The sequence below is a fragment of the Musa acuminata genome, chromosome BXJ1-10 (assembly GCF_036884655.1).
Source record: "Musa acuminata AAA Group cultivar baxijiao chromosome BXJ1-10, Cavendish_Baxijiao_AAA, whole genome shotgun sequence".
Lineage (NCBI taxonomy): Eukaryota > Viridiplantae > Streptophyta > Magnoliopsida > Zingiberales > Musaceae > Musa > Musa acuminata.
The window spans coordinates 23137160-23150606 of record NC_088336.1 but is presented as its reverse complement, the minus strand read 5'-3'; the positions used below and the strand labels follow the sequence as shown (position 1 = coordinate 23150606).

Here is a 13447-nt window from a genome sequence, read left to right as displayed (position 1 = left end):
TTTAGCTGTAAGAAGCAATCAGAATTGATAAATCCACATGTTCAAGATTTCCTAAAAACTAAATTTACTTGAGAAGCAGAGGAAGAAAGAGTGGCAAAATCATCCATCCATTATTGCCAGATCCTTTTTTTTGTTCCAATGTTATCTCACTCAATTTGTAGTATTAAAAGATGGGTGCTGAGTGCAAGATGGAGACAGGAGGAGGAATCTTCCTGGCATCAGATACCCAAACCAGCACAAGCAACTTTTAGCCACAGTCCCACCAACAAGAAGAAGACACCACCTGCACTGACTTGGGGTCATGGCCTTTTCTCCTCCACAGCAGGGTCATATGACCATGTTGTGGTGACTTCAGCTATTATCTCTACCAACCATAAAAGCCAATGGTTTGCCAATGGTGGATGGTGAGGAAGATGGGCTTGTGTTGTTTGATGATGATTGGTTCCTCCAGTTCCTGATTCAACCTTCCACACCCCAAGAAAAGTAAAAAACTAGGCTTTTTCCTAGCCATTTATAGCTTATCCACCCATGTATTAGTTGCAGTCCTGCAATCCTTCTTCCTCATCTCTCACACACCTCACCAGTTCTGTGATCTGTGTTCTCCCTGGGGAAGAAAGAGAGAGGTCTGGTGCTGGTGGTGCTGAGGAGTCGGTAGGTTCGGGGGGAAAGAAAGATCATGATGCGCTGAACAGGAAACATCCCCACCACTTCATGCTTACCTCCATCTTCTTCTCCTCACCGTTTCAGCGAAGCTTACTTCTTGGGCTTCTGCCACTTGGAGTGGTGTGCAACCGCCAACCGAACCTTGGAGCTGCATTGAAGCTCTGTTCTCTCGGTTCCGGCTTTCTGATGCCATTCTTCTTCCTCATGTCATTCTTCCCCGTCATCGTCCTGCTATCCAAGTCGCTTCCTTTACAGCCCCTGCCTCCATGGGCAGGTGAGGTGAGACTGCTCTCCATCTTGTTCTGGCGAGAATTATCAGCTGCTCTGCTGCTTTTGTTCGACAAGTTTCGGCCCGTTAGCGCTCGAAAACTCGCTGCTCCATCGTCACCCACGATGTCTCCGAGGAAGAGATGTGCCCACAGGGTGGATAATGTGGAGGAATCGGGGGAGATGTCGATCTTGGACTTGCCGGAGTTGGCCTTGGAGTGCATCCTCGGGAAGCTGTCGCCGGCCGGATTGTCGAACATGGCGGCTGTTTGTAGCTCTCTGAGGGAGACGTGCAGGAGTGACCACCTCTGGGAGAAGCACATGGAAGAGAAATGGGGGAGAGTGATCGGCCACGCAGCGCGCAGAGAGTGGAAGCTGTTGTTGGCTTCGATCAAGAACTCTTCGGCGAGCAACAGCTGCAGGAAGTGGATTGGGGCGCTCTCCTGTGTGTGGCCTATTTCCTGGCTCAAGTCTAGGATTGATGGTGGATGCCACAACAGGAGCCCTTTGCCTGATGACTCCATTATGTCTTGGTATCGGTCACTGGAGAGCGGCGGATTCTGGTTCCCAGCTCAGGTTTACAACCGTGAGGTAATGATCAGCACAAATCCACCATGTCTGTAAGCCTCAGGATCTGTTTCTCTATGCTCGCATATTGGATCAGACATCGATAGGATGGATTTGGCTTTAGATCCTGTTCCCTGCCATAGATTTAGGCAGCTTCATAGTCATAGCTTTAGTGCTCCCAAAACAAGATAGTAGCTTTTCCTTCTTTTAGCTTGAATTGCTAAGAATTGTAATGCTTCTATGCAGCATGGGCATGTGGGGTTTATGCTATCCTGCTATGATGCAGAAGTTAGATATGATCGCCAGACAAACTCTTTTCATGCAAGGTATGCATAGATTGGCCTCATCAAATGCAAATTCTGTTCTCCTTATGCAAAACAATATACCGCAAAGCTTCAGAAAGTTTTGGAACTGAATATATGAGCAAAAAGTATCGAATTTTTAGTTCTTGAACTTTCTGAAACTGAAATCAAGAAGTTAGTATGAATGTGTGTGACTGGATTTAGTACCTAATGGTGTATCATGACTTGTAGGTACCCACCCCATGGACGACGAACTATAGTCGTAGAGGAGGGAGTGCAGTGGGATAGGCTGAGGGCACCTCCTGTCAACACTCCTCCTCATGATCTTCACATCTCGGATTGCCTCAGTGATTTACGCCCAGGCAATCATATCGAGATTCAATGGAGGAGGAACAAAGAGTTTCCATATGGTGTGTGCTTTAATCATCTGACTGTTCTGATTGTGTCTTTAACTCAATACATAGACTCAATTTTCTACTGTTAACAAGTGATATGTATGTAGTGGAAGGAAGTCAACAATGTCTCGTTGTGTTTTGCAGGCTGGTGGTATGGAGTCATAGGTCACTTGGAATCTTGTAATGGAAATGAGCATTATTGCAGTTGTCATCTTAGTGGTGAGTATCTCTATGCTGTTGTGTATTGCACAGAGATATTTTTTCTTCCTAGACTCTAGAGATAAGAGACATGGCTAGAAATGCTTTATCTGAGCATCCTCTAGACCTTATATGACTTGGCTGAACACCATCCTTGAATCAGAAAATTGTTGAACAGAGGTTGTAGAGAGAGTAGATGAAACTTTATTGTTATAGACTAAAAGACACTTAAGGGTGCTTCTCTACACAATCAACATGGTTATTAACTGATCTTGGAAGTTGCTTACGTTGTTCCGGGAGTTCTTTTCTATATGACTCTTTTGATCTATTATATTTTCAGATCTCTTATCTTATATACACTCGGAACAACAGCATTTTCCTTCGAAATAACAACATACAAATAAGTGTCAATTTCACACATTCAACTGCTCTCAAATTTCACTAATGCACTGTTGCTTATCTTAATCAGGTATTAGTATTTACCCTTGATGCATCTCGATTACTCGTTACTTTGTCTGCAAGAATTGTTAACTTACATTGACATGGATAACATGGAACACTTCTCATCTTGCAGCAAAATAAGAAGATGAATCAAAGTGCCGGACTGTTTGTTGTTACAGTAATTTGTTGGATTTAATTCTGTCATGATAGATGATCAAGCGTTTTCCAGTTTCATTTTTGACTATTTCAATATTCTACGATATAGTATTTTTTTTTAGTTTCAAATAACAATCCAGAACAGTTAAATAGATGCTACAGCTGAAGCAGACTAGATACACAAAATAGCAAACATCTAATATAATTGTAATGCGTGTGACCATTGCCATGTTCTTTTCAGCTTTCCTGTTTGAAACATTAGTAAGTTCTGATATTGTTAAGAGCTTTTATTTGGCAAGATTTAATTCAATCAACTATTAAACATCCTTTATTGTTTGTTATTAGTTTTAGGTTTTAAGAATGTGAGTCTAAGAGATTGCCACTTCCTTATGTTCTCGTAGAAGCCAGTAAGACTTTATATGATGTTCAGAACTTTCAAGTCGCAAATCTAGTTTTGAGATCATGCTTTAAGGAATACAAATTTTGATTGAATTATCATATGTTTTGCCTCAACAAAATTTAGTCTCAGCTGACAACTATAAGATAACCGGCACTTGCTCTGCACAAACCGTAGCATCTCATTTTTGAAGCTTCCTTCAAAACACCGTCAGGTTTGACATAAAATTAATAGCCTGGTGAGTGTAAGCTTACACAGCCTAATCTCTGCAGAAAAAATGGTTGTTTCCATATCTTTGACTTGGAGTGTCACTTGTCCACTTCATTTAGCTTTTAGTTCATGAACTTCCAAATTTGCCAGACTATAATCTCCTTCTAAAAGTTGAATCATCATTACTTGGGAACCTGGAAGCACTTGTGTATTTGCTTTTGGGATTGCAATAAACTTCTTTCATCTCTCAGGCCAACCATTTCTATTTGATTGTCCAGATACTGTTGTCCTGGAATTCAACCAGTACACGCTCGGTTCAAGATGGCGACGAGCATCAATTAGTCGAAAGCATCACAGAGAAGAAGGTAACGAAACGGATGGATTCTACGGAGGAATCAGAAAACTCCACGGCAAGGATGAAATCTCTAAGTGGAGACGGCTGTGGCCAACAGATGCTCTGGAATAGAGTTCATTCAAGTCCTGTTCAAGCATCATCTGTGCATATTTTTATTCCTTTGTGCCTAAATAGTCATCGGGGTCTTTCTACCACATGAAACTTGTTTGGCCTTAAGGTTAATCCTGAAGTACCTATCAACTGTTAATGTGAGCTCAGAATGAGAAGAGATGATTAGTAGCCAAACATAGCTGAAGAGGCATCAGATGTGGTACATGTAACTCCAAGCTCATGCAGATTACATATTGTAGCTTAGAACACAAGCAATTCAATATAAATTACATGTTTAGCTCTTCATTCTCTGTTGCAAGTCAAACTCTTCCTTTGATTAGCAGCTGTTATGTTGCTGATGCAGCCAGAATTCTTCATATAGTTTGAGATTGCAGGTTTTTCCTTTTTTTTTGGGTTGTACCAGCAACTCCAACTATTCATTCCATGTACTGCTAAATTGTTTAACTGGTCTGAGATCATCTAGGAAATAAATGAACTGTTCTTTCATCTCTTTCTACTTCTCTGGTCAAACCACTCTTCCAAGATTCTACTAGGAAGCCACTTTACAAACTTGTTTAGGTACTGTTTGAACAAAGATTCTACTGTGAAGCCACTAAAGCTAAGCTGTTTCTAGACCATATCTTATTTTTGTTTGATTTAAGTGTGACGAAGTATTATGGTTGTCTTCTTTGTTTTGAAAGAATGGTTAAGAATTGAGTCATAGAATTCAACCGACAGCAAAAGAACTATGTATCCGATTCCAAATGGTTGGCGCAACATCACGATGACTTGTTATTATTGTTGTTACTGTATAGTCACAAATCAAAGAAGAATCTAATTCAAATCCACCATCAAGTTTCAATGCTTAGCATCGAAGTGATAAACTCTCACAATTTGATACTCAAGGAGTCTGTAGCTTAAATCTTGCAGTATGAACCACATTTTGGAACATAGGAATTGCATAGAGCAAAGTAACAGATCATTCAAGGACAGTGTTACTGATTGCAATATTTCTCATCACATGTAACAGAGCAAAGATCTTATTGAGGGTGAAAAGAAAGTATTACAGGTTAGTGAATCCCATTTGCAGGCCTCAATTCCCTTCAAACTTCTACGCTTGCTATTCTCATCTGTACATTCTTCTGGACAGCAACAATACACTAATGATTGATATGGCTGATTGATAGCATCTCACAAATTTAGGAAGTTTTTAATTTTGTCACCATGGCTACTACGATCTCGGTTTGACTGCCCTACTCAATCAATCGTCCTCATTCAGGGAATGCGCAGATTCTCCTGGCTCTACTTTCCTCAACTCATCAAACAATCAGTTGTTGCCACCCTAAATCTTTGTTGATCGATGAAGAATCTTCTGCTAAGGTTTTGGTATTGTGCGTGAGGAAACTCCATGCAGAAGTTTAACAAATCCCAGGAGACTCAGTTTTCCATCAGAATGTCTTATCCAGTCCTGGAGAACAACATGAACCGGCACTGACGGGCTAAGTCCAAGTTCCTGTACAAGTGCATAACTATCTGTTACATATCAAAAGTCCTAATGAATGAAGAGAGCTAGCGCTTGTGAGTGCTGAATAAAACCATTGCAGCTAAATGAGTAACTGAATCCCAGTTAGTAATACATTAGTTGAAAAATTAGAAATATCTGCTGGATATCGAAATGTGACTTCAATTGATACGATATATATATAAGAATTGGTTTTGTCGTTTGATCATACCGATGCGAGTTCCTCGATCATGATAGGTCTGTTCCCATCCTTCTCAAAGAATTCATAACCCTGACGAGCGTGTTGCTCCCAGGTATCAAGTGCTTCCATCTGATGCACACTTATGGCTGCGGCAGCAAATTCTTCGAAGTCTAGTTTTCTATATTGAAGAGAACTCACCTAATTCAAAAAGAATCAATGGAAAAAGAATTACTATGTCTGTAACTGCAACTGACAAAATTTTCTTACGCTAAACAGTGTTTTAAAAAGGAATACCATGTTAACAAATTCAAGAACCTTCGAGTCCTTCATAGTGTCGGTTGAATTTTTTAACAAGGCCTGGAAAATGAAACAAATTTAAGAATCTAAGATAAAGAAATACTGTGGTCAGTTCATAATAAGTTACCCACCGTCTTTAAGTTTTGAAGGGAGATCAAGCCACTCTTGTTTGGCCCTAACAAAGAAAACTGTTCTCGCAGGTAGTAGAGCTGATTTACTGTCAAGGTCTTGGCAAGAGCCTGTCATGTATTAAGAAGGAATCAATAGATAAAAAGATGGTAGTTCTTTTTCTTTCACATATAAACTTCTAATTTGTTATATGGTAGTTGTGGGATGCACAAAGCAAACCAAAAAATATAGAAACTCAAATATCATATTATCAAGATTTTTAATAGAAAGCAAATAACTATAATTCTAGGTGACCAATTAGATACAAGACCATATACTTATTGAGTTATTTCCACCTACGTATGCAGAATCTATTTAAGAGGGTGGGCCTTGGTATGACAGTAATCACTGCAGTAATTAATGTTGCTCCCCGGGAGATCAAGATTCAAGTCATGAAAATAACCTATTTAAATATTTAAAAATAATGCTGCATACATTAATTAATCCTCCTTAGACCCCACATGCCGGGAGACTCGTGTGTTAGGTATGCTCTTTTTTTCTAGAATCTATTTATACCCTTATGTATAGTGTGTAGGTTGATAATAAGCATGGTCATACATGTATATGAATTGAAATTATTTCAAGTCACTGCATGATAAAGAGGTCTTAGATTGATTCTTAATAAGTATGACCATCAATGTCAAGCAGAGCTTAAAGTCCTTGCTGTTGACTTGATAAGTCAGTCATCATTCTATGAATTTGGGATCATCCCATATCTTGTTGCTGTTTTCTTATTCACATTCGTTATATCAGAGACCCATCATTGAGTTCAGAGCCTGGTATCAGAACTAAGATATTTAACCATTAAACTAAAATTATGGTCTTCATATTAAACTATATAAAACTTTCTTCATATTACTATATTTAATCATGTTTCTCTGGTTATCGAAATTTATCCTGCAATCAGCGTTAAGATTTTTTTAACACATAGATGCGATAGAACTAATTTCTCACATTAAACTATTTTACTGGCTTTTTTCTGTTTTTATCTGCTTTCGTCATTCACCTAATTTCAAATAATTGGTTCCAGCGAGTATTTTTTTCTTACGCACCTTGAAGACAAGCAATAATGTCCCAACGAGGATAAGTTCTCTTAATTCTGAAAATTACTATAACACTTCTTATATGATTACATAAACCTACAGGATCAGTTACATGAGTGAATTCATGGGTTTGATCATGACATATATTGACCATTTCTGCCAATATGTCTGGATCATATGCAGGTTGAGTTTAAATCTGGGCTCATCCTGACTTCACCTAGCTCATCTTTTGCAGGTTTCATTACTTAATATAAGCCAGAGACAAGAAAGATGCAATCATCAAAAAGACAGAAAGTACAAGATAGAATAAGGACGAGGAGCATACCCTCAATGCTGATTTCCTTAAAGAAGAAGAACATATGTAAGCCTTTACAAGCTTATAGACTATAATGTCCAGAGGAATCTTAACCTCTTCAGGATTCCGCAGCCAAGGATGACCTGAGATAAGTTGAATCTAGTTATTAACAAGCTTATATCTTTTTCGAAAAAACTATACCAAGGTAACGAGGAACCTACAGAGGGCCTGTGCAGCAGTCATTCTCTTTCGATAGTCCTTGTTCAGCAATTTCTTGACAAAATCTTTCGCTTGAGAAGACAGAGAAGGCCATGGAGATTCATCAAAACTGGGTTCTGCCTTCAGAACAGCTCGAAATATACCTGATTCTGTGCGGGCCCAAAAAGGTCGGCTTCCACATAGTAAAATATATGCAATTACACCAATACTCCACATGTCTGCCTCAGTTCCATAGGATCTATGAAGAACTTCTGGAGCAACATAATATGCACTCCCAACTATATCATTCAATCTCTCATCTGTAAGATCCATGACATTAACATTGTTAATTTACAAAGAAACATCTGGTAGAGAAAATTTACTAGGTCGCTGTAATAATTTTATCAGATCAACCTGGCTTGACAAAGTCTGACAAACCAAAATCTATGGCCTTCAACGTGCACTTCTCATCCTCCGAGGTAAAAAGAAAGTTCTAAAGCAACATAACACAAACATGAGTCACCAAGATAGTAGAAGGAAAACCTGAATTTGAGAAACGGAGAGAGCTCAAATTTAAATAATAACAAATTCCTTAAATGGCCCTTCTCAAAATTAGACTTCTTAACATGAAAAATTTTTAAATCCAGTTTGAAGAAGCAACTACCTCTGGCTTGAGATCTCGATGAACAACACCCTGAAGATGACAGAATGATACGACACTCAAAATCTGAACAATGACAGTTTTTGCATCTTCTTCTGAATACTTCCCGCCCCTATAAAACAAAACATGATTATCACTGAAGTGTTTAATTCGAAGTCTAGTATAGAGATAGTTATAAGTTATAACACTGGCATCCTTAAAGGTAACTCACAGAAACAATTAAAGATACAATTACCTCGAAAGAATCCTTTCTAGTAATTCACCACCTTTGCATAATCTGTTGCAAACAAAGTCAATTTTGTGAGTTTAATTAATCAAACGCTCAGTTACTTTTTTAAACAATGAGCTGCATATAGTAGTTGAATCTATGCTCCTATGGATGTTCTTTGTAGTTAACCACTGAGTTTTACAATGTAATGTGGAATCATTGATCAAACACTCGGCTAGATTTTTAAACAACGAGCTGCATAAAGTAGTTGAATCTATTCTCCTTCTATGGATGTTCTTTGTAGTTAATCGCTGTTAATTTTACGATGTACTGTGGAATGCTGATATGTTATGATCACCAATGGAAGGTAAATAATCAAGTAATAGCCCCTATCTTACTTTAAATAAACTATGCTATTATGATCAACTTTAAAGATGAAAATGTTGATCTATATTATCACCTTGCAATTACTTTTACCATCAAACATAATCAAACTTTCATTAGCTAAATGCATAATTTTCTTCACTACAAATATTGGATAGTTGAACAATTATTAGGAACAAAAATTTAAGCCCACGCATAACTAACTAATTGACTGCCAGCTTATTGATCAAAGAAAAGAGTTATAATAACTTTGAGAAAATTGTAATAATGAAAATGCATGTATTTTCGTGTGTCACTGCCAAAATAAATAGCCTTAAGTTTCCACAACTAGATGAATAGCTTTGGCACAAGAATTTGAAAGCATGAAAAAGCAGTGTCCACTTACTCCATCATGATATACACATTATCTTCATCTTCATAAGCATCAAAGAACTGCACTAGATTTTTATGCCCTGTGAGAGAACTTAATATTCTCACTTCTCTTCGCACATCTTCAATAGCTATAGCAGTTGTCATCTGCAAAGTACTTTCGTATGTGACCAGACTGAAAATATATGCATTTTTAAATTAATTCTGATGTATTACAAAATCACGTGAAATAATATAACCTCTACAACATGAAGTAAACAAGATATAATATAGCTAACCAAAGAAAAAGGTATAAGATGGCATTCCAATTACTGGACTTCAATATCATAAGAAGAGAAGACAATTAGTCATCCAACAAATAATGCAACAAGAACTTTTGCCCCCAACAAACAATCCTCTTTGACCATTTAGTTTTCTAACGACAAGATGCTCAGATGGTCAAGCCCAAAGAAAGAATGAATCGTACATTTTGTGGCTGAGTCGCGCAACCAACACAAAGTTTTGTTAACCAGAAAGCAATCATTAACTTGAAGAATAAGCTGCAGCCAGGAATTGTTGCACTATAAAAAGCAGCAATTTTCACCTCTCATGACATTTTATCATTCTCGGTGAAACCTATAGGGAGTCCTCTTGGAGATCTAACAGAAACGATAGAAAGAAAGTGAATTCATGTACAATTAGGAACTGCACCTAGAGAACAAAAAGGTTCAAGTGTAACTCGCACCAGAAAAATAGAAAGACATATATCTAGATGGACTGCAAGAACAAAAACTTGTTTTAATAGATCAAAATTCAATACCATTCACAAGAGCACCAAAATTTTAAATACAGTACAGATCATGATTACAACTACATGAACCGAAAGGTCGTGGAAGAAATAGAATAAATTAATAATGTATCTGACAAAGACAACAACAAGATGCTAGGAAATTTATAGAAACTCCTCGAGTTCCTACCATATCCTCTACGCTACATTAGACAGGAAAAGGAGAACAATAAGTAGCATATTGACCATCACATATTGACATTTCAATCGATCCACAGTGCCATGAGAGAGCATGCAACCTATGCATGATAGGCAAAATGAAAAGGTCAATTCCATAGAGATGTAAGATGCATTCATGGGCTTCAGACTAGAAAACAGAGGGCAAAAGCACACATCTGCAATCAACAAACACCAACCTTTGCTTTCGGAATAACCTTGACAGCCACCTCCTGTCCCTTCATATCCCCCTTCTTCACCTTTGCGGTGCATGTATAACCAAAATGCCCACGCCCAACCTCTTCACCAAGCTCAAATTTTGAGAAGAACTGCTTCGAGAATCCGAAGTTCTTATCCAAGCCCACCTCCACCTCGCTCCCCTCAGGGATCGATGCCTCGTTTGGCTTCACGGAGCCATGCCTACGAGCGAGCAGGGCCTTAATGTGCTTTGCGGGCGACGGAGGAGGGAACGGCCGCTTGAGGAAACGCAATGGTGTCGAGTTCACACTCGAATTGGCCGGCGAGTTCTTGTAAGAGCCTGGAAGGGGGCTTGGGCTGCAGAAGGGGAACTTTGGTTGCTGCGGCGTCGACGGAACCGGTGTAGGCTCGCTAATGTCGCGGACCGGCGAGCTCTCTTCCTGCAATTCAGGGCTTTGTATTGGCTTTCCATGGCAAACTCCCATGGAGACCAAAAGCCAGTAAGAGGAAAAAGATCCTAACTTGAAGGAGATCAAACTTCCAATGGAGTTCCAAGTTTCAGGATCCAGCCGGAAACTGATGTATCAGCACTCAATAGAACGTCTTCGCCAGGTCACAAGAACCAGGAAACCAAGAACACAAACAAGGGACAGAAAAGGAAGGAAACCAAGAATGAATCAAAGGTGAGTCTGCTCTAATCTACTTCCCGAGCTCACCAATGTTGGAAAAGCTAAGACTCAGATTCGCACGCAAAAAAGACTACCAAAGAAGTGGGAAGAAAAATCAAATTTTGAGAGGCATGAACAGGAAAAGGAGAAAAATTGGAACAAAGCCTTGAACTTTCGGGAGTAGAGAGGAGAAAAGAAGGAAGCTTTCAGATGAAAGCAGGCTCAGGAAGTGAAGAACAAGAGATCAACAATCGGCAGCAATGGACGAAGATTGCAAATATTGCAAAGGAGAAAGAGATGCCGGGCTTCCTTCCCCAAGTGGGAAGATATTGAAGAGAGGGTGGAAGAGGGAAGGGATTGGCACACAAGAGTTGAGAGGAAAGCAGGAAAAGGAGCTCCTTTTTGCTTTTTCAGCTATTATTTGGGGAGGTGACCGATGGTGGCATCTGTGTCATGGAAGGAAATGCTACATCTAATGTTGGTAGTTTGGGATTATGCCTCCCTCACAGCCCAACTTTTAGCTACACAGAATAAATAAGCTGTTGTTGCTGTTGCACTTCCTTTGTTCCACTGCATCTTATGTTGCGATTGATCGATCACACATGGAACTTTGACTTGATTTGTGGCTTTTAGCACTTGGACTCAACTCCCTAAAACTGAAGAGTGAGGATTGTATTTTCCACAGATGAGAGAAATCATTGCATTCTTCAGAAAATGTTTTCTTTGGGACTTGGTCAATATTGATCCTAATGTACCTGCCTTGGTAATTACTGAAGCTGATGGAGCCTGGTAGATACATTAGCTTTGAAATGAAGGCTTCCCAAAGCCTTTGCAGGAGGACAGCTCAGAGAACAAGAAGTTGGCATCTTGAAAGAACAACAGCTCAGTGTTCATCACCCATGTGGCATTGCAAGCTTTGTACATTGGTCTTGTTGGTCAAAGTACACTACATTTTGATTATTAAAACCAAGCCAAGAGTTAAAATTGTGTGATATTTTTCATCTGATGGGGAGCAGGAATGGCTTCAGCAATGGCTTCTTGTGCTGATGCAACCCATATCATTACATCATATATGCCAACACATGTCATTATTTGTTTAAATCAATAATTGGAATTCAAACAGAACCCACCCCACCCCTCTCTCAAACTTTCTTGGATAGCAGAATGGATCACCAGATAGTGATTGTTATTTGGTGGCCTTGGGCAAGGTGAGTTCTAAGCAGATAAGATCACATATGCAAGCCAAGCACATTGGCTCACTCTGGTTTTAGGATTTGGAGAAGTAGAATGTGTCAGAGCCTTGTTTGCCTATATTAATGCTGCAATTGGGGGGTCTGCAGAGGCAGTGCCATAGGGAAGAGCAAAAACAAGAAGCTAGTGTAAGACAAGGTATTCTCTATTGGAATAAAGCTAGTAAAGTAGGAACAATGGTGCAAAAGAAGCAACCACCAGAAACTAAAGTAGAGTCTAGGCCAAATTAAATAAAGGCTGTGGGAACATGGAGGAACATGGAGTACAGGTACTTTCATTGCATTGGAAGGAACTCCGAAAAACCCTAAATGCTATTACATCAAGAGGGTTTATAACTCTTACCATTTACAAGGACAGAGGAGGTTTCCTAATGCAAGCAGTAGTGAGAGACTGGCATTCCAATAGGTGCATGGAATCATGTGTATTGGGACACTACTTCTGATGCAACTTTGACATCCATGACACACAGTGGGTTCCTTCCATCAGGGTTCAATGCATGAAGCTCTGAAAGCTTAGTGTTCATCACCACATCCTGCATGGCCAAGAGTTAGTGTGAGTTGTCTATGCAATGATGGATGAAATGAAGAAAGCGTATCAAATGTCAAAGATTGGACCATAATACTGACCTCTTCTTGGGCAGTGTTTCCTGAATCTCACAACTTGGAATTCCCTCTTAAAAGTATCTATGAGTTTAAACTAGGCTTCATCACTGAGCTCTCCTTTTCATATGTTGTTGGACTAATAAACTAGCATAGGTTAAATCAAAGCATTTGTCACTCTGGACAGTCATGTTTCCTAAGTGGAGAGAAGTTATCTTGACATCCAGGGAAAGTGTACATGCTCAAATCACTGGTAAAATAAGGCCAAGTTCAAGGAGTTGTTGAGATCTCAATCATACTGGAGCATGATGTTGTACAACACTTGGTTGGCCTGGAGATTTTATGACAATTTTTCATAAATTACTATGATTTTACTATAATT

At 39.2% G+C, this 13447-nt stretch overlaps 2 protein-coding genes across 2 annotated transcripts; one reads left to right on the top strand and one right to left on the bottom strand.

The window, feature by feature from the left end:
- Nucleotides 1–231: 231 nt before the first annotated feature.
- Nucleotides 232–4347, top strand: LOC104000609 (F-box protein At2g32560). The gene is made up of 5 exons (XM_009422693.3): nucleotides 232–1521; nucleotides 1744–1823; nucleotides 2031–2209; nucleotides 2339–2413; nucleotides 3875–4347. The coding sequence occupies exons 1-5, from the start codon at nucleotides 712–714 to the stop codon at nucleotides 4060–4062; spliced, it is 1332 nt and encodes a 443-aa protein (XP_009420968.2). The 5' UTR covers nucleotides 232–711; the 3' UTR covers nucleotides 4063–4347.
- Nucleotides 4348–5051: 704 nt separating this feature from the next.
- On the bottom strand, nucleotides 5052–11731 carry LOC135595574 (calcium/calmodulin-dependent serine/threonine-protein kinase 1-like). Its single transcript, XM_065086681.1, has 11 exons — nucleotides 10550–11731; nucleotides 9384–9514; nucleotides 8642–8683; nucleotides 8410–8518; nucleotides 8160–8238; nucleotides 7769–8065; nucleotides 7578–7690; nucleotides 6173–6280; nucleotides 6039–6101; nucleotides 5775–5942; nucleotides 5052–5554 (listed from the first exon to the last, which is right to left on the bottom strand). The coding sequence occupies exons 1-11, from the start codon at nucleotides 11030–11032 to the stop codon at nucleotides 5417–5419; spliced, it is 1731 nt and encodes a 576-aa protein (XP_064942753.1). The 5' UTR covers nucleotides 11033–11731; the 3' UTR covers nucleotides 5052–5416.
- Nucleotides 11732–13447: the final 1716 nt, after the last annotated feature.

Coding starts and splice junctions, on each gene's coding strand:
- LOC104000609 (XM_009422693.3), top strand. CDS start 712: ATGCTTACCTCCATCTTCTTCTCCTCACCGTTTCAGCGAAGCTTACTT. Junction 1,824..2,030: donor ACAAACTCTTTTCATGCAAG/GTATGCATAGAT, acceptor CATGACTTGTAG/GTACCCACCCCATGGACGAC. Junction 2,414..3,874: donor TTGCAGTTGTCATCTTAGTG/GTGAGTATCTCT, acceptor TTGATTGTCCAG/ATACTGTTGTCCTGGAATTC.
- LOC135595574 (XM_065086681.1), bottom strand. CDS start 11,032: ATGGGAGTTTGCCATGGAAAGCCAATACAAAGCCCTGAATTGCAGGAA. Junction 8,066..8,159: donor GTCAGACTTTGTCAAGCCAG/GTTGATCTGATA, acceptor TGGATCTTACAG/ATGAGAGATTGAATGATATA. Junction 5,943..6,038: donor TTCTTGAATTTGTTAACATG/GTATTCCTTTTT, acceptor TTTTTGAATTAG/GTGAGTTCTCTTCAATATAG.